We start from the raw sequence: 25,443 nt of genomic DNA on the forward strand, positions 1-25,443 counted from the left end.
TTTGCTGAAAACATGCATATGTGTGTGCCTTCCAGACACGGCACTCCTTGAGGGAGACCTGCATAGTTCGTTACAACATAGACAGAAATGGCAGTTAACTGCTCGGTATAAAACTCGCAGCATCATTTTGCTCCCTGGAGCATCCCCAGGGTCCTTATCAGGCAGCCTGTCCCATAGGGGGCGTTGGGGGGGGGGGTGCCGGGCCAGCACAGCTATAACTCATCCATCATGGCAAGCAGATCATCCCCCTTGCTGGCGCTCTGCCTTGGCTGGTCCATGACCTCAAACTCCCCCATGATGCGAGCCAGCTCCTTGTTCCTTTGCTGGTCCTGTTGGAGAAGTGAGAGGGCAAGGTTGAGAAGGGTGTGTCAGCCACACGGCTTCTCCGAGCAGACGGTGTTGAATTTTTGTCCCGCCACTGTGATGCGTGTCAGAATAGGGATTCTGGATACATGCTGATGAGAGAGAAGGGAGGGCATGGGACGTTCGAGGTTGGCAGGAGATGAGGAGGGGACTGACGCTTGGCTTGTGTAATCGCCTGCACCCACCTGAGTAGCTTGTATGTTGAGAACCTCATAGGATAACTCTTCTGGCCTGGTTAGCGCTGCTTGTCTGCAGGAGGTGGTAGAGAAATGGGTCAAAGGTTAGGGTTTTCTCCCTGCCAGTGTGGCACACTGGCATCTGATAATTTCACTGCCTGTTTTTCTCTGCCTCTCCCTCTGCCACTTCCCTTCAGCTTTCTGCCCTTTCCCCAAGCAGTGCACCCTATGCTCCAGAAAGTCAAGTCCTTATCTATAGTCTCTGTGCCTTTGCATGTACTGAACTGGGCCAAGAAGGTTTTTCCCTTTCCTCTGCTTGGCAAACTCCAAAACCAAGCCCAGATGCCAACTCCCTCCATCTGCCGGTGCAAAGTCAATCACTGAGTCCTCCATTAGCGCATTTATGACATGGCACTGAAATAACTTGTGTCCGGTACATTCTCTTCCTACCCTGCGAGCTCCTGAGGACAGGCTCTAGGTCTTACACTCCCATCTTTGTGTCCCCGGCACTTACCATAGTAAGCACACAGGTGCACAAAAGTTAGTTCAGTGGATATGGAACTAGAAGGCAACCCCCACCCCAAATATCTGGTTGTGAGGAGGGTCACATGAGATAATGGTGCAAAAGTGCTCTATAAACTGTAAAGCTCTGTATAAATCTGGGTGGATGACTCTTCCTATTGGTTTTGGGGGAGACTGTCCTATCCCAAAGACATCATGCTCTGACTCCCCTCTGGTTTCTAAACAGATTTTTCTTACTATGATTATCTTGACTTCCAATACTTCTTGTTCAGCTATGCTTTGCTAAGTAAAACATTAGAACTATTTCTTGAATGAACCCAGAAGTTTCAGGCTATTTAATACTGGTGGATTCTTCTTTAACTAGGTTACTTAATTTGCTGGTTTGTCCTCTGTGACCTTTACATCTATATTTATAAGTGTTACTGGTTTATAATGGCCATTTTCTGGTTCTTATCACACTTAGGATTTTTAGATATGCCTTGTAAGAAACAGGTTTAAAACGTACTCCTCCTCTTCATCAGTGGTAAAGAGATTCAACCGGAATCCTGGCTCAGGACCACTGGGTTTCTTAATCTCCATCCCTCCCATCAGCCTGGCCAAGAAATTCAGCTCTTCTTTAGCAAGAGGGTTTGGAGCAATGCTTTCCTGCAGAAACAATTTCATGATTTTTAGCCACATGAAGGTGATCACATTTCCTGCTGAGACCCTCGAGACCCACGGTGGTATTATAGAACCAGGCAAAACAGTAACTGTTTAATTTATCTTGGGAAGAACTGTGTCCAAATAAAGCATAGAAAACAGGCTTAACCCAAACAGAAAGAATCCACATCAGAAGCAGAAGGACTCTTATTAGCAAGGCAGCAAACCAGAGATTCTCACTTTCAAGATGAGTGGAGGGCCCCAGACATCCCCATTCTCCTCCGACGACCTTCCTCCTTGAAGGAGAACATTGCTTCCTCTTCCGTCAATCTAGTTCCCTGGGCATTTACAAGTAGCCTCAGCAAATGCCCCGGGGCCCAGGGCACTCCTTCCATCGGAGCTACCACACTGCCCTCAGGTGGTGACTGTGGTGAACACACCCGGGATCCATTCCCTCCTGGGGCAGTCTGGCCCCACTCAACCGCTCACCCCTCCTTCCAAGCCCGCTCCTCTGAGCTGCCCCCTGCTCTGCCTCTTCCGCTGTCTTTTTTTTTTTTTTTCTTTGTCACTCTGCCGCCACTTATCTAAAGTAGAGTTCTCCTCTTACTTCTTCCTTGCTGGAGATAAACCCCTCTGCCTCTTGCCTAAATGGCAAAGTCCAAACTGCTTAAGCCTCTTTGGAATCAGGCCCCAGTGCCCTGGTATAGGCAAATCTCTGGCCACCTGCCTCAGTTGCATTATGGTCTAGCCAGGTGGGAGAGATGCTGCCTCCCGGCTTCCCCCAAATACCACTCTGCTCTTTTGTCCCTTGGTGCCTTTGCTTATACTGACACCTTGGTCTGCATGCCCATCTCTCCTTCTAAGCCAGCTTTGTGTCCCTGGGTTCCCAGCCCATAGAAGTAGTTCAGTAGATGTCTGCCAAATAACTGAGTATTTCCTGATCTGTCCTAGAGTTAGCTAGTAGCGACTTCTGTGAGAATTTATAAAAGATGGAATTCAGAGACTCTAAAACCCCATTTTGAACTTAGCTACCACAGCATTATAGAGGGTAGCACTGAAAAGGGTTTGCTGTAATGATCAGAAGACACAGGAGTACTGGACTCAGCAACCACAGACCCAGTGGCACTGGTACAATGCTATTTCACGTGGCCTGGTGTGTGGTTCTAGCTTAATTATGGTGGTTGAGCCAAGCCTAAAATTACCTAATTAGTCAGATCACTGGAAGTCTTCATGAGAAACTACAATTAAAGACCTTTGTACTTGTAAGGCCGAACTGAGAAGATTGCAAACAACGAGGGAAACGCTGGCTAGCTTTGAAGTCTAGAGTTTCCACCCTTTTCCCCGTCTAGATTTTTGTGTCGAGAAATAAGCTCTGAAGATGAAGAAGGAAGGCAGCAGCTCACCTGTGTCCGGGAAGCTAAGTTTCTGGATGCTCCAGACATGTGGGTTTCCACGGGCCGGTTCATACTGTACCTGGTATCAACGGAAAACTGTGAAAACACTGCCCAGCCCTTTCACATCGACTTCCTTCTAACTCATAAATAGAGCGCATAACTTCTATTTTGAGACATTAAAAAGCATCCAGAAATGTGTTCGGAGTACAGAACATAACTAAGTGGGTGCCAACCACACAGATTTCATGCTTTCCCAAAGAAAAAATACCTGCGAGGCTGCATGGAAATGGCTCTTCTGGCAAAGGAATGTATTTTACTGCAGAAAACGTGAACACTACATGAAGGCCTCGCCTTTCTGACCTCCACTGCGACACAGGTTTGGGCTAGGTCTCTTCCGTGGCTACTTACAATTTATCTTTTCAGTCTGGCGCGTTGCCTTATGTTTGGAAATGTTGGGGGCCCTTTGAAAATGTCAGTGCTCTGCATGCACTGTATCTGAGAGGGGAAATGATTTCACTTGTCAGCAGGGATTTTCATAGCGGAAGTCAAGCTGGTTTTTTAAGTGAAGTGACCTCCCTCAGACTTGAATTCATTCAGGGAGGGAGGATTTGCTTACATATTGGTTCCCAGTTTCAAGACTCGGTCTCCATAAAGTTCAAAAGAACCTTCTTTTGGTGCAGTGACATAGTGCCCACCATGCTTGAATTCTATCTTCTTCACTTCTTTGCCTTTGTCGTTGAACATTCTACAATACAAATATGACATGATGGAATGTTCTCCAAGCTTGGGGAGTCCTGAAGGCTTCTTTATTCTTTGTACTATGGGACAAAAAGGAATTCATGCACTCCTTCGAGATAAAGATGCTGGCTGAAGCAATAATAATACAATAATAATAATATTTACCAAGTACATATTATGTGCCAGGTGCTGTGTAAGCACTTTAGAGCATTATTATCTTATTCATCCTTACAGCAACCATTTAATAGATGAGGAAGTGAATCCTGAAGAACTGGGTGGTTGGCCTCAAGTGTCTGCTCAGTGGCACAGCTGGGATGAGAACCTGACCTTCTACCTGCCGTGCTTTACTGAAGGAAGGGGGCGCCCAGCAGTGCCGCATTCTCTGTGGTGGCCCACATGTTTGTTCCCTGGCACCCCAACGTTGGTCTGATGGTTACAGTTGAGAATTCACCTGATGAGTCCAGGAACTTCAGTTCCCCAGGGAACAGGCCCGGAGACGGGCAACACAAAGCGACCATTAGAATTCTGGACTCTATCCTTTAGAAATATGGATACCTGGAAAAAAAAATACACTTATTGTCATTTTTTTGGTATATTTTTCTAGACACAAGCACTCTGAGGATGGGTAAATGTATAATGGCTTGGGGATGTTACCTAGTGGGTTTATAACAATGAGAGAGAAAGACTCAGCATAACTAGCCCTGCAGAGTTACAGTGTTGTTACAAACAGGCCTTTTGAAGTGCATAGCAAGTCTTCCAGGTGAACTGTATTACCCCCATTTTAGAGCTGAGGAAGCTGAGGCTCCCAGAGTGAGGTGACTTGCCTGAAGAGAATAGTAAGAGACAGGGCCACGATTCAAAACTAATTCCACACCCATTCCTTGTTTCCCGGCCGAACTTCCCATACATCTGTGAGGCTTGAGCTATCCGGACCTTCATTTTACAGGTGAGGAATTGGCAGCTTAGATGTTGAGACACTTTCTCAAGCCAGCCAGCTCAAAGGGGGCAGAGCTGAGGATTCAACCCTTGTGTTTCTGACTCTGGAGCCCAATCTTTTGGCCATGTGCTGGACTGGTGGGAAGAGGCCAGAGCACGTGGATACGGTTGGCATTAGAGTCTGAAGTTTTTCTATGCGACTGAAAACACCACATTATGCTTATTTCTACTCCCTGGTTTGTGTACTTTTTAAAAAATTTATTTTTATTTTTTTTTAGGTAATCTCTATATCTATACCCAATATGGGCCTCAAACTCAAAACCCAGAGATCAAGAGTCGCCTGCTCTACAGACTGAGCCAGCCAGGCGCCCCCTGGTTTGCATACTTCATGTTGAGGTCAGGGTCAGATTAAATCCCATAAAGGCTGTAGCAGTTAATCAGTTTTATTGGATCTTAGCTTCCTCATCTGTAAAATGAGATAGATTTGAAGATCCCTTCAAACTCTAAAACGCTACAAGATTATATTCATAATATCATCAAAAGTAAGCATCTGTTGCGTGCAAACAGATGACAGTGGGAAGTGGTAAGAATTCATAAGCTGGCAGTTTGGCCCGGCTCATGCCCCGGCTGGGCCACTCCTTGGCTCTGGGTTTTTGGTAAGTTACACAACCTTTCTGTGCATTGGTTTTCTCTTTGGTAAACTAGGGGTAATAACAGCATCTATTCAATGGGCGAGTGTTACCCGCCAAATCAGATAATGAGAAGGCAGTTATCACAGAGTCTGACACATAGTAAGTGCTCAATACGTGGTAGCTAATACTCTCAGTATTACAGTCTAATTGGACACAGGACCCAAGCATAAAATGGGATAAAGGGACAGTATAAAGCAGGAGATGCTGGGGAGCATATGCATAGTTAAGTAACCCACCGAAGAGAACGACCACAGGCATGGGGGTGGTAGGGGTAACTGTGGGTTTGGAGCTGGCCCTAGAGGAAGGTGGGTGTGAAGACATTTTAGAAAGCAGAGATGGGAGGGCAGAAGATATGTTTTGGGGGGAATGTGTAAACTGGTTTGATTGGAGGGTTTGGCTGGACAACTGTTATGGAATTTTTGCCCTTGAGATTCTGTGACCAAGGGATGTGAATACAAGCACAGAGAAAGAAAATTTAGAGACGTGGGAATGTATATATATGTGCTGGACCCCCTGTGAGCCTAATTCTAACACGGTTGACTATGTCACAGCAGGTCTGAAATGTACGCACTTCAGTCCAGTGTATAGCTGTGTTTGACCCAACAACCTGCCCTTGGCCGGCCAGGACCGTTGGGTCTGTCTGCTGCCCAGCCCCTCTGCTGGCCCTCAGCTGTAAGTGACTCGCCCCTGTCCTTCTCTTCTTACTCCACCCTTTTCTCCCCCAGCTGGTCCCATGTATTCCCAGCGTTCACCTCCGTGCCGATGGCTCCCAGATCTCGAGCTGCCACTTAGCCTTCTTCCCTGGGCACTAGATGCATCTATCCCATTGCCTATTAGACGTGTCCACCTAGAGGTTCCGTGGGATGCACCTCAAATTCATCCTGCTCAGAACAGGGGTCATCGTGGATCCTCCTCTGGGGTTCCCAATTGTAGTGGATGACACCATGAAGGCACCAAGCCAGCAGTCTGAGCTCCCCTGACCCCCACCTTCCTATGTCTATTCAGTCGTCAGGCCCTGCCTCCCCACTATCACTCCTTGTATCTGGCCCCTCCTTTCCGCCCTGGTCCCTAGTGCAGACCTTTGTCGTCTCTGACTTGGCCACGGCAGGTGCCTCCTAACTGACCTCAGTGCCTGCCCTCTCACCCGATTGTGATCCCTCCTCCAATGGGCTGCTGAAGAGACTCTTTTAAACTTCTCTCTGACCATGTCCCTCCCCTGCTTCAGTGGCTCTCTACTGCCTGCCTGATAATGTCCAGTTGGCCCTTGTTCTTCTCTGTAGCCATGTTCCTCCTTGAATCCTACGTTCCAGCCATACCCAAATGCTTGCAGCCTTCTGCACCCCCTGCACCACCAAATACACTAGGCAGTTACATGCCTCATGCCCTTATCGAGATGGTGTCCTTCACCTAGGGTGTCCGGGTAACCCCTCCCCTTATTTCCCATGGGCCTGCGAAAACCCATTTTTTAAAAAAGATGTCAGATCCTCTATGAAGACTTTTCGTTTTCTTTCCTTTTTAAAAAATTTATTTAAGTAATCTCTACACTGAACGTGGGGCTTGAACTCACAACCCAGAGACCAAGAGTCGCACAGTCCACCAACTAAGACAGCCAGGTGCCCTGACTTTTCTGATTCTCTTAGGTAGAACTGACCACTCCCTCCTTTGTGGCCTCTCTCTTTATACTCTTCTGTTTTAAAATCAAACATCTGCAAGGCACTTGGTGCCTTTTCCCCTTCTCTAATGAGTTCCTGAGGGCAGGAAGCATGTTTCCTATGGAAAGAGGAAATGAAGGTCACAGAGCTGTGGGGCCAGAGTGCTGGATGAGGCGTGTCCCCGAGGGTGGGGGCAGGGCTCTGGTGGCCAGGAGGACAGTGAGCCAGGGATGTGAATGCTCCGGGAACACGGGTGAGTGGCTTGGCAGGAAGTTTCAGCAGTGAGTGCTGAGTGCAGGGCTTTGCACGGTGTTGTGGTTGCTGATCTGGCCTCACTAGAGGAGGGCCACATTGGTGAGGGCAGGAGAATAAAGATCGGCAAGTGAGGGGGCAGGTGGCAGAATGCCAACCCTGCTTCTCACACCCTACCGGTGGATGAGGGAGAATGACCAGCCTCCACCAAGAGCCAGAAGACTTGAAATGCCATCTCTATGATGTACGCTGACCATCTCTCCTCTGGGCTTTCGATTTGCATATTCAGTTGCTTATTTGACATCGCCAAATAGGAGGTCTAATAGGCAAATCAAACTTAGAGTTAATTAATTTTTCTACCCAAATACACTTCCCTCAGTCCCTCCGCCTCTCAGTCAATGGCACTAGGCACCAGCAGCTGCTCAGACCAGAAACATGGTAGTCATTCTTCATTCTTCTCTTCCTTCCTCCCCACGTTCAGTTTCTCAGTAAGTCTTACTGCTCTTGCCCTGAAGGGATACCCCAGATGTGACGAGTTCTCGCTATCTCCAGTGGCAGCACCTACGCCAAGAACTTTCATTTTCTACCTAGATTTCTACAATGGTGTCGTCACTGTTGTCCTACCTCCACCCCTGTCCCATGCAGTTCATCTTCCAGAACACAAATCAGATCATGTTACCACTTACCTTAGGATGCCTGAAATGTTTTCTTTACTCTAAGAACAAACTAAATTCCTCACTAGGGTATAAACCTAAAGTCAGCTGGTAGGTGCCAGTTTGGTTATGACTGGTGTCTGGCCTGATTAGTTAGTGCCCCCGCTGCACACTACACCTGTGAACTGCAGCACTCCTGCCTACACGCGCTTCACTCACACTGGCTTCCTCTCTGTCGTGCTTTGTCCACCTCAGGGCCTTTGAACTTGCTGTCCCTTCCGTCTAGATGTGCTTCCCTGAGATCTTTGTTAGTTACGTTCTCAACTAAAATGTCTGTCCTCAGAAAGGCTGCCCTTGACTCGACTCTAACTCTCTCATAAGGATGTGCTGTCCCGTACAGTAGCTACTAGTCAAGTGCGGCTATTAAAATCAAGCTAAATTAGGGACGCCTGGGGGGACTCAGTCGGTTAAGCGTCTGCCTTTGGTCCAGGTCATGATCCCAGGGTCCTGAGATCGAGTCCTGCATTGGGCTCTCTGCTCGATGAGAAGCCTGCTTCACCCTCTGCACCCCCCCTCCTCGTGTGTTCTCTCTCTCTCTGACAAATAAATAAATAAAATCTTTAAAAAAACAAAATTAAGCTAAATTAAAAAATTCAGGTTCTCAGTCACACTAGCCATATTTCAAGTGCCCAATGGCCACATGTGGCTAGTGGTTATCATACTGGACAGCACAGATGCACTCTCCATCGCGACAGAAAGTGCTATTGGACAGCGCTGGTCGCAGGCGACAGCCCATCCCTGTTGCCCTTTATAACTTTACCTTATCTTGCCATCTTCCTAAAGTTATCAGAACAAGAACATGACTTACTTATCCTGTCTATTCTTACTAGGCCTAGAACCTCGTTAAGGCAGGGCCTCGGTCTTGTTCACTTCTGTATCTCTAACACTGAAAATGGTGCGCTCTATAAACCTGTGGTAGACTGACGCGTGTCACAGGGATGAACTGTTCCCGAGCAGAGCGGGTCGTGGAGGGGAGGGCTAGGGAACGTTCTGTGAAGAGGCAAAGATGGCATGATGTTTTTCAACAACTGAAACAACAGGAGGCACACAAGGAAAGTCCTCGAGGGAAGGAAGCATGGATGGGAATGAGAGTACAGGAGAGGGTGGCTGAGCTGAGGAGCCTACCCTTTTGGAGGCAACTCTGGAAGGACTCTGGAGGGCTGAGGGGCTTGGGGATGGGGATGGTGGTAAAGAACTGCTCAGGATTCCACGTGGAAGTGGTCTTTGGGCGGTCTCTGGCCAGGCCTGGGTACAGGTCAGGGCCTTGAGCACATTCAGACCACTTCAGGTTGTTTCTTTTTTTTTTTTTTTTTTTAAGATTTTATTTATTTATTTGAGAGAGAGAGAGAGAGAGAGAGAGAGAAACTGAGAGGGGAAAGGGTCAGAGGGAGAAGCAGGCTCCTGGCTCAGCCGGGAGCCTGATGTGGGACTCGATCCCAGGACTCTGGGATCATGACCTGAGCCGAAGGCAGTCGCTTAACCAACTGAGCCACCCAGGCGCCCTTCAGGTTGTTTCTTGGTACCACAGAAAGCTGTGGGTATCAGGATGCCGTGTTTTGCGTTTGCTTTGGTTAAACAGCAAAGGAGTGTTAGATCAGACCAGTGTTTTTTTTATTTAGTTAGTTGGTTTTACTAAGAAATCTAAAGACTACCAAGGCTGTTTTGGAAACAGAGAAAATCTGCATTGGCAAGCACAAATTGCAGCTGAGCAGAAATACCATTCAAGACCAGATTCAGAAGACCAGCCAAGTGTCACGGAACGGTGGCTGAATATCGTCAGGATATGTGATTCCTGTTTTTCTTCATGAACATTCTGATGTTTCATTGCTTGCCTATTTGGCAACTAAAGCTTAATATATTTTGTGGTTTAATGCATTTTAATGATTTTGTTATAAACTTATTATTAGGAGTGTCTTTTCATTATAATGAATTTTAACTTGTCAGAACTGAGAAATCAATATGGCTGCTCATATCACTACAATCCATAAAACAATGTCCAAATAGGCACTATTTTGATAAGAATCTGATGCAGAGTTTTCAATATTTTAAAGCAATGCAAAACTTAATCTTATTTGTACTTTCATATTTTTTATTTTATTTGATGACTATTAGAGATCTTAATTTATATTGGTGTTATTATTACTCGATCCACAGCAAATAAAATTATTCATGAGGGTTAAACATAAAATTGGCCTCTGAGTTGAAATCTATTTGTCTTCCCTGGTCCGTGGAAGGGAAATAATGATCAGGCACTAAGTGCATCCTACTGCTTCTTTTTTTTGAATTTTATTGGGTGAAAATGTTATGCCTACACAAGTACAAGATTCAAAAGGTTCAAAGGTATATGATGGAACATGGCTCTGTCCTATCCCATCCTCCACGCAGTTCTCCACAACCAGGAGGTATTCACTGTGACCAGTTTCTGGAAGGAAACGCTCTATACTGTACACATACAAGAAAATCCACACATATTACACACGCTGCATCAGCTATATGCTTGCAATAAGGCATCATCGTGTCCAGTTTTCAGATGAAGAAGGTAAGGCTCAAGAAAGGTAATTTGCCCAAGGTCATGGAGCTGTGTTGGAGCTGGGACTCAGACGCCAGGATGTTTGACTCCAGAGCCTCGGCTCATTTGGCCCTATCACCCATCCTTCCCTGAGCAGCTTGTTAAGTTATGCAGAGGAACGAAGTTCTGTCCAAGAGAGACAGGCCCCACATTCAGGAGCTCAGCAGTGTGTGGAGTTGTCCCAAGTAGGCCTGACAGGGTCAGGACGCAGGGTCAGTTTGGAGCCACAGCCAAGAGGCAGAGGGGGGCCTGAGCCAGCCTGGGGGCAGCAGGAAGGGAAAGGAGGACGTGGACCCTGAAAAGGCAGCCTCGGGAGAACTTTAGACGAAGAGCAGAGAAGGGGACTCAAAGGTCACGCTCTGCTTCTGAGCTGAGTGAGTGAAGAGGCGGTGGGGCCCTCAAAAGAAATCGGGAAGTTGGAAGTGGTGCAGGACTGGAATTTTGGAGATGAATTTTGCGCAGACCTTACACTGTAGGCACTGGGTGCCTCCTCACGGAGAGCTCAGCAAGCAGGTGGAGATGTGGGTCTAGGTGGCAGGGCTAGGGCAAGGGGAGGGTGTCGGTGAGACTCCGAAGTCCTACGTGAAGGTGAAGGAAAGGGGGAGGAAGGAGTGCGGGGCACAGAGCTGGGAGGGGTAAAGTGAGGCCAGGATGGTCTGGCCCCGTGAGAGTCCGGGAAAGGTGGGTTTCCTGGAGTGGGAGGGCAGCCTCCTGCCAGGGTCAGATACTGGAGAGGTCAAGGATGCTAACGGTTTGAGAAAGGGCTTTCTCATTGAGAGCAGGCTGGTAGCCTTGAGAGCACATTTCCTCCAGAGACGAGAATAAATCATATTTTAAAGAAACACATAAAGGAACTGGGAAGGAATGGCGGTATCATTGTCTTCCTTGGTCTACTTAAAAACTGCTGAGATTTGTTATCAGAAAGTTTATCATCATGGAGCCAACCACGGAGGAATCACTAACTGGGCAATCTCAGCCCTCTTCTGCCTGACCACTTGGCACCCTGCTTCCCTAGGACGGCGGTGGCAGCGTGCTCCCTGGGCCGCCCATTCACTCACCCGGATGTGCAGGTCCTGGAAGAAGATGAGGAGCGTCTGCCGGATCAGCTGGAACTCCCCCGCAGACAGTGCCCCGTATATCTGCCAGATGCAAAGCAGAGAGAAGCGCTTTACTTCCAGAAGTGAGGTGAGAAGTGCAGACGGGCAGGGCTAGGCAGACCCTGGGGGGTGGGTGGAGGGGGGGCGGGAGCCAGAGAAGCAGGCAGGGGACTCGCTGCTGGGGCTGAGAGGGGCAGTGGCAGAGCCAGTGCGGCCGACCCCAGTGGGCCACAGCCAAGTAGGGGGACACTTCACCTCTCCTGTTCCCCACAGACCTGGAGGGGCCCTTCCCCCTGCCAGCTCCCTTTCTGAAAAGTCAGGAGGAAATGGCCATGCCCTGTGTCGTTGCTTTCCCCATGTGGAAGGCCACAGTGAGAGGGCCTAAGACGGTAATGCCTGTTATATGATCAAATGGATACTTGTAGATTTTTAGGATTTTTCAGGAGAGTGGCAGGCTTTGTCATCCATCATCCTGTTCTGTCTGTCATAGAATCTGGCTTTTTCTTTTTTTTTTTTTGAGATTTTATTTAATCTGACAGAGAGAGGGAACACAAGCAGGGGGAGTGGGAGAGGGAGAAGCAGGCTTCCCGCGGAGCAGGGAGCCCGATGCGGGGCTTGATCCCAGGACCCTGGGACCATGACCTGAGCCGAAGGCAGATGCTTAACAACTGAGCCACCCAGGTGCTCCGAATCTGGCTGTTTTTAACAGGGGAATGAGAACAAGAATGGGGCTGAGAGGTGATGAACCACGCCCCGCTTACTTCAGTCAACTGCCGGAAAGTCTCCTCCACCTGATGCAGGATGGCTGGGGAGTCTTGGATGAAACCCTTGATGGCGTCTAAATGATTGAAAGTGATCAGCAACACATCTTTGGGGCGGGGACACAGCAGTATTTGGTATTTGAAAGCCATGGTCATCAGGTCATACAGCTGCACAAAATAAATAGAAGCAGACATCAGCACCTCCACACAATCGTCCAGTCAAGCATTTACTGAAAAACAGTTCTGGGCATCTCATACAGCTCAGGTGACCGTGTCAGTTATCACTCAAACCAAGAGTGTAAAAGGGGATGATGTGAATAATGAAGCTAGGACAACAGGTATAAACCAGGGCATTCCCGGGAAAGCCAGGATTTCTGGTCAGCTTACATATGCTGCTGATGGAACATGTTTGGAACAGTATTGGCAGCCGTGGGGCCCTGGACTGGGTGCTGGCCTCAGAGAGAGCGAGTTCAAAAACGAGCCCTCTACTGCTGTGGCCGATGTGTTGTGGATGGCCCTGGCCATGTCCCTTTGCCTCTCTGAGCCTGAATTTTCTCATCTGTAAAAAATATTCCCTGGGGCACCTGGGTGGTTCAGTTGGTTGAGCTGCCAACTCTTCTTTTTTAAAGATTTTATTTATTTATTTGACAGAGAGAGACACAGCGAGAGAGGGAACACAAACAGGGGGAGTGGGAGAGGGAGAAGCAGGCTTCCTGTGGAGCAGGGAGCCCGATGCGGGGCTCAATCCCAGGACCCTGGGACCATGACCTGAGCCGAAGGCAGACGCTTAAGGACTGAGCCTCCCGGGCACCCGAGTGGCCAACTCTTGATTTCGCCTCAGGTCATGATCTCACAGTCTGGGCTCCAAGCTCAGTGTGGAGTCTGCTGGATATTTTTCTCTCTCCTTCTCCCTCCCCCCGGTTCGAGCTCTCTTTCTCAAATAAATAAGTATATATATAAATATAATCTTAAAAGAATTATTCCCTAATTTCCTGTCGTTACTAAACTGCTGAGAGGAGTCAAGGAGAGAGTATGTGTGCATGTGGCAAGTGTGAAATCCTACAACCATGTTAGAGCAATTTTAAATGGTGAACAATCCTTAATGAGATATCAGCAAGCCCCACGTGTGGTCTGACCGTCCATGAACCATCAGAGGCGAGACACTGGTGAGGACCAAAGTGGTCAAGATAGGTTTTGTGGAAGCAGAAGGCTGCAGTCATAGGTTCACACAAACTGTCACATATGGTGATGGCCTGAGTAGGTTTGGGGCCGAAGATGAGGGCTGTCTGAAATGACCACAGTGTTTTCCACCTAGTGCCTGGGAGAAGGCCGACGCTGACAGTGGCAGGGCAGTCTGGGGGATGGGGGTGGAAGGAACCAGTCTGGGAGAGAAGCTAGGGCGTGACTGACGCAGGATGGAGGATAATCTACACCCATGGAGTGTAGTGCTGAGCGCACTCACTTACATCACCTTATTTGGTCCCATTTAATCTTCACAAGGACTCTATGACGAAGATGCTAGCCCCAGTTTAAAAATGAAGGGACTTGCTTAATTTCACAAAGCTGGTAATAAATGGCAGGATGAGCTTTGAACTCAGGACGTTCAGATCCTAAGGCATTTGCTAGAACTTTCTACATGATCCCATTTCTCCAACATGCAGCTAAATATTTCATTTAGAAAGCGGAATACCCAGGAACACCTTGGGGTGTGTGTGGGGGGAATGTATAAAACTACAGATACAGACTTGGGACTCTCTGCCATCATTATCACACATTAAGCACCTGTTGTGGATAGGACCCCATGAGAGGAATAAAGGATAAAACCAGGTAGAAGATAAAGAAATGAGAGTTCAGAGTTATTCAGTAAATTGAGTCTACAGCTAGTATGGTAGAGCTAAGACTTGAATCCAGGTTTTTTTATTCCAAATTCTGTGTCCTTTCTCCATGGAAACCTAAACCTTCTCAAAGGCAGAAGAAGAGCAAGCAGCAGAGGAGATGATTAACATTGACTGAACATCTATTATGTGCCAGGCCTATGTGTTCTATGTTTTCCCACTTAATCCTCCTGAAACTGATGAAAAAGCTATTATTATCCCCACTTTATAGATGAGAAAATGGAGGCTCAAGGAGATAAAGGAGCTTTCCAGAAATAAGTGAGAGGAGGTAAGGGCACAGTTAAAGGGAGACAGCTCCCTGAGGTTGCCAGGTACCAGCCGGCAGTGAGCATGGATGTTGTATACTTGGCACTCACTGTCAGTCCTCAGGACTTACAAACATTCACATAATAGAGGAACTAAAAAATGAATTCTTTTAAAATTATTATTATTGCTATATTAAAAGTAACTGAAGTCCATATTTTATTCAGATTTCATTAGTTTTCCCCTAATGTCCTATTTCTGTTCCAGGACCCCAGTTACATTTTAGTCATCAGGTCTCCTTAGGCCTCTCTTGGCTGTAATGATTTCTCTAACTGTCCTTGTTTTTGGTGGCCTTGAGAGTTTTGAGTATTGGTCAGGTACTTGTAACATGACCTCCAAATGTTATCTGTTTGATTTTATTTATTTGACATAGAGAGAGCAGAAGCAGGGAGAGCAGCAGAGGGAGAGGGAGAAGCAGGCTCTCCATGAGCAGGGAGCCCGATGTGGGACTCGATCCCAGGACCCTGGGATCATGACCTGAGCCGAAGGCAGACGCTTAACCGACTGAGCCCCCCAGGCACCCCATCTCTCTGATGTTTTTCTCACAATCTGAATGGGGTGTGGGTTTTTGGGAGGAAGACCACAGAGGTACAGTGCTATCCTCATCACACTCTATCAGGGTACACACAACCAATGTGACTTACCACCATTGTCACTGACCTTATAGTGTTTGTTATTTTTCCACTGTAAGTCAGCTGTTCTCTTCCCTTTCCATACTGTCCCTTTGGAAGGAAGTCACTGAGTATAGCCCCCATACAGGGAGAGGGGAGTACCTATATTCTGAACAGGAGAGTTTTTTGAATAGGAGATTTGTCTATTCTCTGCCATTATTTTTTTGGAATTATTATTTTAAAAATCAGAATGCCCCAATAATTTGTTTCCCAAAGAAACAGATATGTTCAGGGGCACCTGGGTGGCTCTGTCAGTTGAGCGTCTGCCTTCTGCTGGGGTCATGATCCCAGGGTTCTGGGATCGAGCCCCATGTTGGGCTCCTTGCTCAGTGGGGAGCCTGCTTCTCCCTCTCCCTCTGCCTGCCACTCCCCCTGCTTGTGCTCCCTGTCAAATGAATGAATGAAATCTTAAAAAGAAAGAAAGAAAGAAAGAAAGAAACAGATATGTTCATGTTCCTTTTTTTTTTTTTTTAAAGATTTTATCCATTCGTTTGAGAGAGAGAGAGTGGTGAGAGAGCACGAGCCAGGGGAGAGGCAGCAGGAGAGGGACTTCTCCTGCTGAGCAGGGAGCCTGACACGGGCTTGATCCCAGGACCCCAGGATCATGACCCGAGCCAAAGGCTGACACCCAACCAACTGAGCCACCCAGGTGCCCCAATATGTTCATGTTCTAAGTAAAGACTGAACAGTTTTGAATTTGCTTGAAAAATGCCTGGTTTCCTCATCACAGAGCTGAGATTTGTTAAGAATGGAGCAGATTTAAAGTTTTTAGGGATAGGCACTTGTACTGGGTCGAGGTGTGTGTTCCTGAATATGGGCATGAACACCAGCTCTCTCTCTGGGCAGGTGGAACGACATGAACATCAGAGGGGTTGGGATGGATGACTTGAGGTCCTTTCTAACTCTGGAACTCAATACCAACAACTGATACTTACAAGTGCCTTTTTTTGGCAAGGCACCACTGCATACATCATCTCATTTGACCCAGTCTGTGCTCATGCACCAAAGGTACAAGAAATGCAACCAGTGGGACAGAGGCAGCTCTCTGCTCACCTTATCCATGCTGGCCTGGTTTAGTCTCATAATGGAAGCATGAGCAAGGCGGTCGTAGACGGTCCTCAGGGCCTTCTTGGAGTAGAGCTCTTGCGGTTTGAACAATTCCTCCATAAACTTTCGATTGAACATGGTTGAGATGATGTCATTCAGAACTGTAGAGACAAGACAGAATACAGCTAAGCAAGTACTGGAGGAAGCTTTATTCAGGAGATGCTCTCTGTATGTGAATGGAATGCAGGAGCTGGGTCTACGCAGAGTGGGGATGCTGATGTGCTGGTGAGATCTGCTCCCTCGGGAGAAACCACACAGGCATCCCAATAGAAAGCAGGGTCCAGAGTGCTTTATGAGACTGTCTCTGAGCAAACATAAATGTGACAATGTGCTTCAGTGGTTACAAACCACTTTTACACATACATTATCTCACCTGATGATAGGGGAGATGTTTCTTTAAAAAAATTCCTATGAACATTTTAGATTAGATCTCTTCCTTAAAATGAGAAACCACATTGCTCTTTTTTTGGTTTGTTTAGCGAATCTATAATGTTTTTACTTAAATTTCATAAAAATGGGACCAATAACGGTAATTGACTCTTTTTAAATAAAAAACATTTTATGAAAATAGACAAGTCTACCCACTGGTTAGAGATGAAAACATTTCTAATGTTTCTACAGACATGTACTTCAGATTAGCACCATGTTAGAATGTCTTAATTTCTACATTTGATCTATAATATTGATATTACACTGTGGTGATGTGTCTCATATTGTTGTTCAAATGGAAATTTTCCATCTGGTGAGAATAAAAATCCTAAGGCATGTGGAAACCAAAGTGTCTATAATTCTAGTTCTTCACTCGTTCATTTCGATATTTTGTGCTACTCAAATAATATTAGTTGAAGGCTAGGAAAACCTTCTGGTACAAGAAATAGGAACAGGTATGTATGAACACAGATTATTCTTAATTAAGCCAGATATATCCTGACCTAAGGGTGACAGGATAAGGGTGCTGAGAATATACATTCACAGTAATTAAAATTTGAAAGAAAACTGATAACTTACAATAATTATACAAAATCAATTATTAAACATGAGTGATTATCACTGAAGGATACAAATGCCCCTTTCTCTTGCCAAAGGTTGCACCAGGTGATTGGTTGTGACCGTGTATTTTAGAGACGGAAGGCAAGGTAGTTCATTCAGGTCATGGTTTCAGGCACCCTCTCCAGCTTTAAGTAATTGATACAAGTACCCTGGGGGCCAGGCCAGCATTGGGGTGCCCATCTGGCTCAGTTCGTAGAGCATGCGACTCTTGACCGTGGGGTTGTGAGTTTGAGCCCCACTTTGGGTGTAGAGATTACTTAAAAAAAAATAAAATCTTGGGGCGCCTGGGTGGCTCAGTCTGACTCCTGATCTCAGCTCAGGTCTTGATCTCAGGGTGGTGAGTTCAAGCCCTGTGTTGGGCTCCACGCTGGGTGTGGAGCCTACTTATCAACAAACAAAATCTTAAAAAAAAGAGCATCTCAAAGAGCATTTTTGGGGAGAAGGCGGAGCTTCTTGGTTGTATTTAAATTTAGAGGGAGAGGAGGGGATTCCCCACCTTTTGATACAAAAGAACTAAATGACTGACTCCCTACAGATGTGTTGAACTCACACTTGACCTTGGACTTTACTTGAGGCTCCATCCTCTTTGTGAGGAAGAACCAAATCCATTACCAACACAGGGTGTCTCTCACATCTGACAATCTGAACCCATTGCAGCTTGCCCTTAGTGTGCACTAACATTTCCCCAGTGTGGACAGCTTGGAGACATAGGAACTTTTCTGGGTTTGCTTCATGAATGGTCTTTTGTCTTTGACCTAAGCAAGCAAGGACCGGCAAGAAACTGGGTTTTCTACCTTTTTCTTACCATAGCCTATACCAAATGCAGAATTTGCAAGGAAATAGGTACAAATGAAAAGCCACACATGAGGCCTTGAGAGAAAGAATTTGAAGAACTTTCTATGGATTTATGTAGGGCAAAGAGGAGTCCCCAAGAGGAAGAATTCCAGTTGAAGGATCGCATCAGCTCCGATTATGTCAATGCTTTCAGAAGCTGCCATTCGCCTGGGTGCTGAGCCATTTCTCTAGAGTCTTTTGAGTCCCTAGCATTATCTAGGAAAATAGCTTATACCCAAATACATCAGTTCTAAAAGAAAGAAAATTGCAGGGGGATTGTTAGTCACTCTGGCAAAGTAAAAAGCAAAATGAAGCCTTTCCCCCTGGGAAGTGAATAGGCTATATATCATCACGGCTCCTTGCACCCTAACAACCAGAAAGTTCTCCTGTTATTAATTAAGAGTACAGCACGCCCTGTCCCTGTGGGCCGAGCAGTGAACACAAACGACCCCACAGAGGAAATGGCAGTTTGATGATTGGGCCCTGGTACCCAGAGCTCCCGCCTCTCGAATTTAAGTCTTTGGAAAGACTATGGGGGCACAAATTGACAAGTTTACGTCTTGCACAGTGCTTTACCTAGCACTTGGCTGAGGTGGGCCTAAATCTGTACCAGACGTGAGATAAACACCAGGGCACAAAGCGGAACTGGCAGCTATCCCTGCCCTAGAGAAGTAGCCCAGGTCGTATTTAAGTTAAACCTGAGAAATGGGTTTAAGCAGACCTGTCAGTCAGTCTTGGTGTTAGTTTTTGGCACTCGCATGAGCTTTGCATAATTTCATGAGGCAGGAATGCACTAGGAGCCAGGTTTCGAGGGACAGGGACTAAGGGCAGGGAAGGAAATAAATTTTCACAGGTACATCAGAAGCGTTCGTAACTGAGTTCTTAACAGATCAGGTTGCTCGTCCTGGGTTCTGAAGTCAGTTTCTGCTCATTACTTTGTAATGCCTAAGTTAAAATAAATTCCAATGATTAAATTATGTATGCTGGGGAGCCTGGGTGGCTCAGTCAGTTAAGCGGCTGCCTTCGGCTCAGGTCATGATCCCAGGGTCCTGGGATCGAGTCCCGCATCAGGCCCCCTGCTCAGCAGGGAGCCTGCTTCTCCCTCTGCCTGCCTCTCTGCCTACTAGTGCTTCTATCTCTCTGTCAAATAAATAAATAAATAAACTTAAAAAAAATAAATTATGTATGCTAACAGCCTTCATAATCCACACCTCTTGCCTGAAATTCCACCCTGCGTCAAGAGGTGGGCCAAAAATTGCTCACAGGAAATGGTAAAAGACAACAAAAGTGTATCAAGCCCTTCAGTTGGGTTTTTCTTTGAGCCTGGCCTGATGAAATAATTCTCCTGATGAAAGCAACTGAGTTTCTACCAGCTACCTCTGCTATACATTTGTTTTTGGGAACGTGCAATTTGGAACCCAAGGTAAAAGGGAGAAGCTACTACTTCTGGATGGTTACGGCTTTTGAATCCTTACTGTGTCCCAGGCACTGGCCTTAGAACTTCCCCTGCATTCTCTCATTTAAACCCCAAGACAACTCTGAATTACTCTCCTTATTCTATCGAGGAGGAACGTTGAGTTTTAGATAGGTTAAAGTCCAAGGCCACACAGCTGGTGGTGGAAGTGAAATTAGGATGGGGTGTTTGATTTTAATGCCTGTGTTCTTACATATTACACGCGTCATCTCCTCAGCACACTTGGTAGGCTGAGAGCATTGAAAACACTGAGGATGATGGCTGATGACATGCATCAACAGCACCCAAATGTCAAGTGATGGAAGGTCCTTGCGACATTTAAGGGTGAGAAAGGCTAAGGTTTTATTCTGAGGAATCGGCAAATTTTTCAGGTTTGCTGCTAGTCGTGGGTGAAGGGAAAAATGGAAGATTCGGCACGACAAGGCCATAGTGCATGCGCGCTTCGGCCCACAGGGCTGGCAGCCGTGCAGCCACCTGCTTCCATGTTCCTCCATTGCTCGGTAGAGACCTCTGGGTGCTGAGCAGAATGGCTCAGGGAGGAGCCCTGGCGTCGAACCACAGTTCTTTGGCTGCATGATACTGTCACAGAATTGTTTTAAGGACTATCAAATAGGGCAGTCGACCCAGAAGTGTAGCTAATGCCCTGCAAAACTTGGAACGGACGAAGGGACAAATACCTCAGGTGCCATATGGTCCTTCGGCCAAAGTGTGCTTGGTTTTCATCTGACATGCTGTATTTATTTAAGTAAGAGATTCCAATGTACAACCAGTCTCTTGGCTAAAGAGAAACTCACGCCTGTGTTTTTCTTAGACATATTTAGAGTGGTCCCCCAGTAAGCCCAATGACGAAGGACCGAGTGAGCCTGTGGATGCAGACTGAACGCATGCAGCCCAGAGATAGCATACCTCGTTTTCTGTCCACCTCTGTCCATTCATCTACATGAAGCATATAAAAAGAAAACACCAGTTCATGAAGCAAGAACATTCTTTTCAAGGAGGCTTTAAAATAGAAATTCCAAAGATCTGGTCTATGAAACTTTGTTTTGCATGTTTGCATTAATGTCTAATGTAAATACTCTCTGCCTTCCATTTGAAACTTTGAAAAGGATGACGGGTAAATAACAAGTTCCCAAAAAGCCCTGGAGAGGCTATACCTTCCCAAGAGGGGGCCTCGTGGGAGAGGAAACCCAGAACTAGCTCCCCTGGGTTTATCTTGAAAGGCCCGAGAAGTCATTTTCTCTAATGCTATGAGAATACACCTCATTCAAAGGAAGGCTTTACAAGGGCGCCTGGGTGGCACAGTCAGTTAAGCATCTGACTCAGGAGGACTGGGGCGGTGGTGCCACAAGGGGCTCAAGTACTCTAAGGGACAGTGGCTCCCTGCTGTCGACAAAGTGGAGCTGGCAAAAGCATGTCCCACGTTGGCGCCCTCCTGAGGGCAATGACGCTCAGCTCCAGCAGAGGTCGCTGGAGTGCTGCGCGCTCCCGCCCCGGTCCTCCTGAGGATCCAGGGGAAGGTAAACCATGTTCGGTCTTTCTGTTATTTTTCCAGATGACTTGCTTATGCCAATTTCACTTTAGTTATATTTTGAGTGGGAGGAAGGCCCAAGGCTATCCAGAGCTGCCTGCTAAATTGGAACTAGAAAAATAAAAACGGAACCTCACCACCATTTTTTTGCTCAGTACTTCACTGTGATCTGCTCCTCCTGGAGAAATCACTTACTGTGTGTCTGTTTCCCCTTCTGTAAAATGAGGAATGTAAACAAAATGTAACAGGGTCTTATTTATGAGTATTTTTAAGAGGCCTGGAGTGAGGAAAAGGCACTTTTATTATTCTTGCTATTGCTTGAAATGGGGGACAACATTCATATGCAACACTCAAAAGTTGCCCCATGGTGAGAGCACTTCCTTTCTGTTGAATGCTAAACTAGAGGCTCCACTGTGGTGAAAAACTGCAGTATCTGCAATGGCCTCGTGGGAGCGGCATGGCCTCCAGGAGACCAATTAGTTGTGTAAGAGAATGAAAACACCTAGAAGAAATATGATTTCCATTCACAGCATCAGTGGGGAACTCGTTTACAGTGGCTCCTGTTTTATAGGCCTCTGTGCACCAGCAACTGTCACAGCGGCTCCTTTAGCTACACCAGCTCTCAAAGGTGGGATAGATGGGTGTTTCTCAGCTTTCTGAATCCTGTACTCTCCACCCTGTTTTCTCTCTATCTTCTACGAGTCCCCATGAGCCCGTTACTTTCTGTCATTTCTTTCATAAAATCAGTGGGTCCATTGGACAATTTTTTCAGAGCTCCCCCTCTCTTCCCGACCTCCCATTCCCCCCACCCCCAAAGATTCTGATACAGTGCCCCCAAATATGGAAGTATAGTGTAGCACCTAAGGACACACTGGCTAAGAGTGTGAGCTCTGGAGCCTGATGACCTGGGTTCAAATTCTTTACTCTTCCTTTTACTGACTATGTAACCCCAGGCAAATTAACTTTAGTTGCCCCATCTGTAAAATGGGGATAGTATTACCTACATGATAGTATAGTTGTGGGGATTAAGGTCTTCAGAGAAGTCCTTGGTAGACAGTAAGTGCTTAATAAATGTTGGTGTTGTTAGGAAGGTATGTCCCCCGGTTTTAGAAGCAGTTACTGGATGAGACTGATGCAAAGCCCTACCTCCAGTGAATGTACAGAAGGGCTGGCTTGGGCTCCATCCAGCATCTCACATGATGTCTGACACTCATCTAAACTGTGGAAGGGGGGAAGGAGTGTGTGAATGTGAATTACTAAAAATGGTTGAAACTCCCTAAAGCTGTATTTAGCAAACCCAGAAGAACTGTAGCTCCTGAAGACAAAGGAAACCAGTCCCTTCATATTCACAGGGTCTTGCCCAGACCCACTCTTGAAAGCCAACACCTGCCACTCATTGTGCTAAACATGTTGAATACATGATCTCATTCAATTCTGACAGCTTTGCTGTGAGTATGTACGATGCCCATTTTATGGAAAAAGAAACAGGCTTATAGAGGTTACACTCCAAGGACATACAGCTAGTTAAAGGGCAAAGCTGGAATTGGAACCCAACTGCATGGCAGCAGAGAGTATGCTTTTAACTGCTAATTTATACCGTTTTTTAAGATGCAGACCACCAGTGCAAGGTCAGCTCAGTGGTGCCATTAGCCCGAATGCAATGACAGCACATGTGTGCTAAGGAAAACAAAACCCTCTTGAGGAAGAAATGGCAACATCATATAAAACAGCCAATTTAGATCATCAGTTCAACAAACACTGACTGAACACCAATTTATTCTGGTCTAGACACTATGCTAGGTGCTGGAGTACAAAGATGAAGATGATAATCACGTGCGGGGGAGACACCCACAGACCATTTCAGTATAACCTGGCCAGTGATAAGATAGGGAGAGGCATGCATGGGGTACTATGGGAGTATTCTCAGACCCTTTCCCGGTGTGGGGAGGCTTCCTGAAGGAGCTGATTCTCAAGCTGAATAATGCAGAATGGAAGAGGAACCATTAGCATAGAAATGGGAGCTTTGGGATAGAATGGGATTATTAGCACGGAAATGTGAATGAACATACTTTAAATGTAGGCCTATAAGCAGTTTGTTATTAAGATACAAAGTAGGAGGCAGGCAGTGGTGGAAGGTGGGACTGCAGAGGTGGAGAGAGGTCAGGTCGACAAGGGCCCTGAAATGTCCTGCCAAAGACTTGGTCTCCATCCAAACAACAGTGCAAGCTGACAAAGGGTTTTAAGTAGCAGGGAGTATGGACAGATTTGCAATTTAGAAAGCTCATGGGCAGCAGTGTGCAGAATGAATGGAGGGGTATGAGATAGGGGGTTCTTCTGATCTCTTTGTGTGTGGACTTGGACTCAATTGCACAGACACAATAGTGAATATTTGAGTATGTATGCTTAACATCTGAATATGTACGTTTAACATCAGTTGAGCATACGTATTGCTGGAGAGAATAAATTTTTAATCTGGGGTCGTCAGTTACCTTTATACCACATCTTTCTCTACCTTGAAATATATATTTCTTCTATACTCAATCCAAGGAAACTTGGTGAAAGCAGTTGTTGGTTGAGAAGGGAGGAAAAGAAGAAGAAAATGGTGGCAGAGAGTTCTGGGTGGTCATTTCTCTGGAGATTAGATGTGATGTATATGGGTGACAGATTTTGCATTTTATAAACTCTCATATAATTATTTCCAGACCTGCCTTCTTTTCCAATAATTGTGAAGGGAATAACGTGCCTTTCTTATGTCTTCTTATTAATCTGTTATTTCAGAACCCCACCTTTCTAGAAATAGCTTCTGAAATTAGCAAGACTGGCCTCCAGCTCATGGAGGATACCATACAGAGGACAGGAGAATCAGCACCTGTTGGGGTGGGGTGTGGGGGGAAAGGATGCTTGGACTAGCAAACAGTGTTTACCCAGGTGGTGGGCAGCTCGGTCTCCTACATTTGGGAGGGACTGGTTGTCAAGAGAGATGGGGAAATTATCTCTCCAATTTGAGGGGACGAGGAAGTGTGTGTGTGTGTGTGTGTGTGTGTGTGTGTGTGTGTGTGTGTGTGTGTGTGTGTGTGTGTGTGTGTGTGTGAGGTCCCCTAATAATATACCCTAGCGCGGGTATTAAATCCTTCTGCCGTGAAAACATCTTTTGGGGAATTTGACTCCTGAGGGGCCCTGAGCGGATGGCGCTGTGGCATTGTGAGAAAGGTCCCTGGCTACAGGAGCGCGGGGTGCAGGGGTGTTGGTCAGTCTGCAGGGGAGCCTGGCTGTGGAGCTCCGGCTGTGCGCGCGGCGTTGGCGGTGAGGGGGACGGGCTGCCGGGCGTGGGGCTGGCTGTGCGGGCCGGGCGCCTCTCACCTTTGCGGGCCTTGTCTGCCGGGATGTTCTGGGCCCGCAGCCGCTGGTCCAGGATGTAAAGCATCTCCCCGCCCAAGTTCAAGAAGAGCAGCGGTAGTGTCCGCAGCGACATGGTGCCAGATGCGGGAGGAGGAGGCGAAGGGCCACGGGACTGGGTAGCCGGAGGCCGGCCTCCGCGTCCGGTCGCCTGGTTGTCAGGGCAACGCGGCGGATGGCAGAACAAACCAATCAGCGGGCCGTTTGTTGGGAGGCGCCCGGGGCGGACGCTGATTGGGCCGGTGGCAGCGGCCTCCGCGGTAGGCTGGGTCTCTGGCTCTAGCGGCGGTTTTCCCGCCGGTGAGGGAGGCAGGGACAGGGCCTGGCACAGCAGGTTCGCCCGACATCCTCCACTCCCCCCGGCCCGAGAACGAGGAAGGCCCGAGCAGAACTTCCGAGCGGGCTCGGGGCGGCCGGACCTGAGGTGGAATCCCGGCTCCGCCCTTTCCTAGCTGTGCGACTCTGGGCACGGAACGTGGAGGGGTGACCCACGTCTCACGGATGCAGAGGGGAATCCATGAGAGATATGCAAAATGCCACGAAGGCGCTCAATAAAATGATAATGGACTTTTCTTTTGAATGGGGGAAGGGCCGGAAGTCCTTGAGTTTGCGTTTCCTTCCTAAAAGTTACTTGGAGTGAATCAAACCAGGCCTGTTCTTGTCTGTCCTGCTCACGCAGGA

General features: G+C 47.1%; 1 protein-coding gene across 1 annotated transcript; it reads right to left on the minus strand.

The window, feature by feature from the left end:
- Positions 1-3: 3 nt before the first annotated feature.
- OSCP1 (organic solute carrier partner 1) lies at positions 4-24,909 on the minus strand. The gene is made up of 10 exons (XM_027570320.2): positions 24,727-24,909; positions 16,427-16,581; positions 12,505-12,672; positions 11,705-11,785; positions 4,284-4,387; positions 3,711-3,839; positions 3,104-3,173; positions 1,567-1,706; positions 549-612; positions 4-329 (listed from the first exon to the last, which is right to left on the minus strand). The coding sequence occupies exons 1-10, from the start codon at positions 24,836-24,838 to the stop codon at positions 213-215; spliced, it is 1,140 nt and encodes a 379-aa protein (XP_027426121.1). The 5' UTR covers positions 24,839-24,909; the 3' UTR covers positions 4-212.
- Between the last annotated feature and the right edge of the window lie 534 nt (positions 24,910-25,443).

The sequence above is a fragment of the Zalophus californianus genome, chromosome 4 (assembly GCF_009762305.2).
Source record: "Zalophus californianus isolate mZalCal1 chromosome 4, mZalCal1.pri.v2, whole genome shotgun sequence".
NCBI lineage: Eukaryota > Metazoa > Chordata > Mammalia > Carnivora > Otariidae > Zalophus > Zalophus californianus.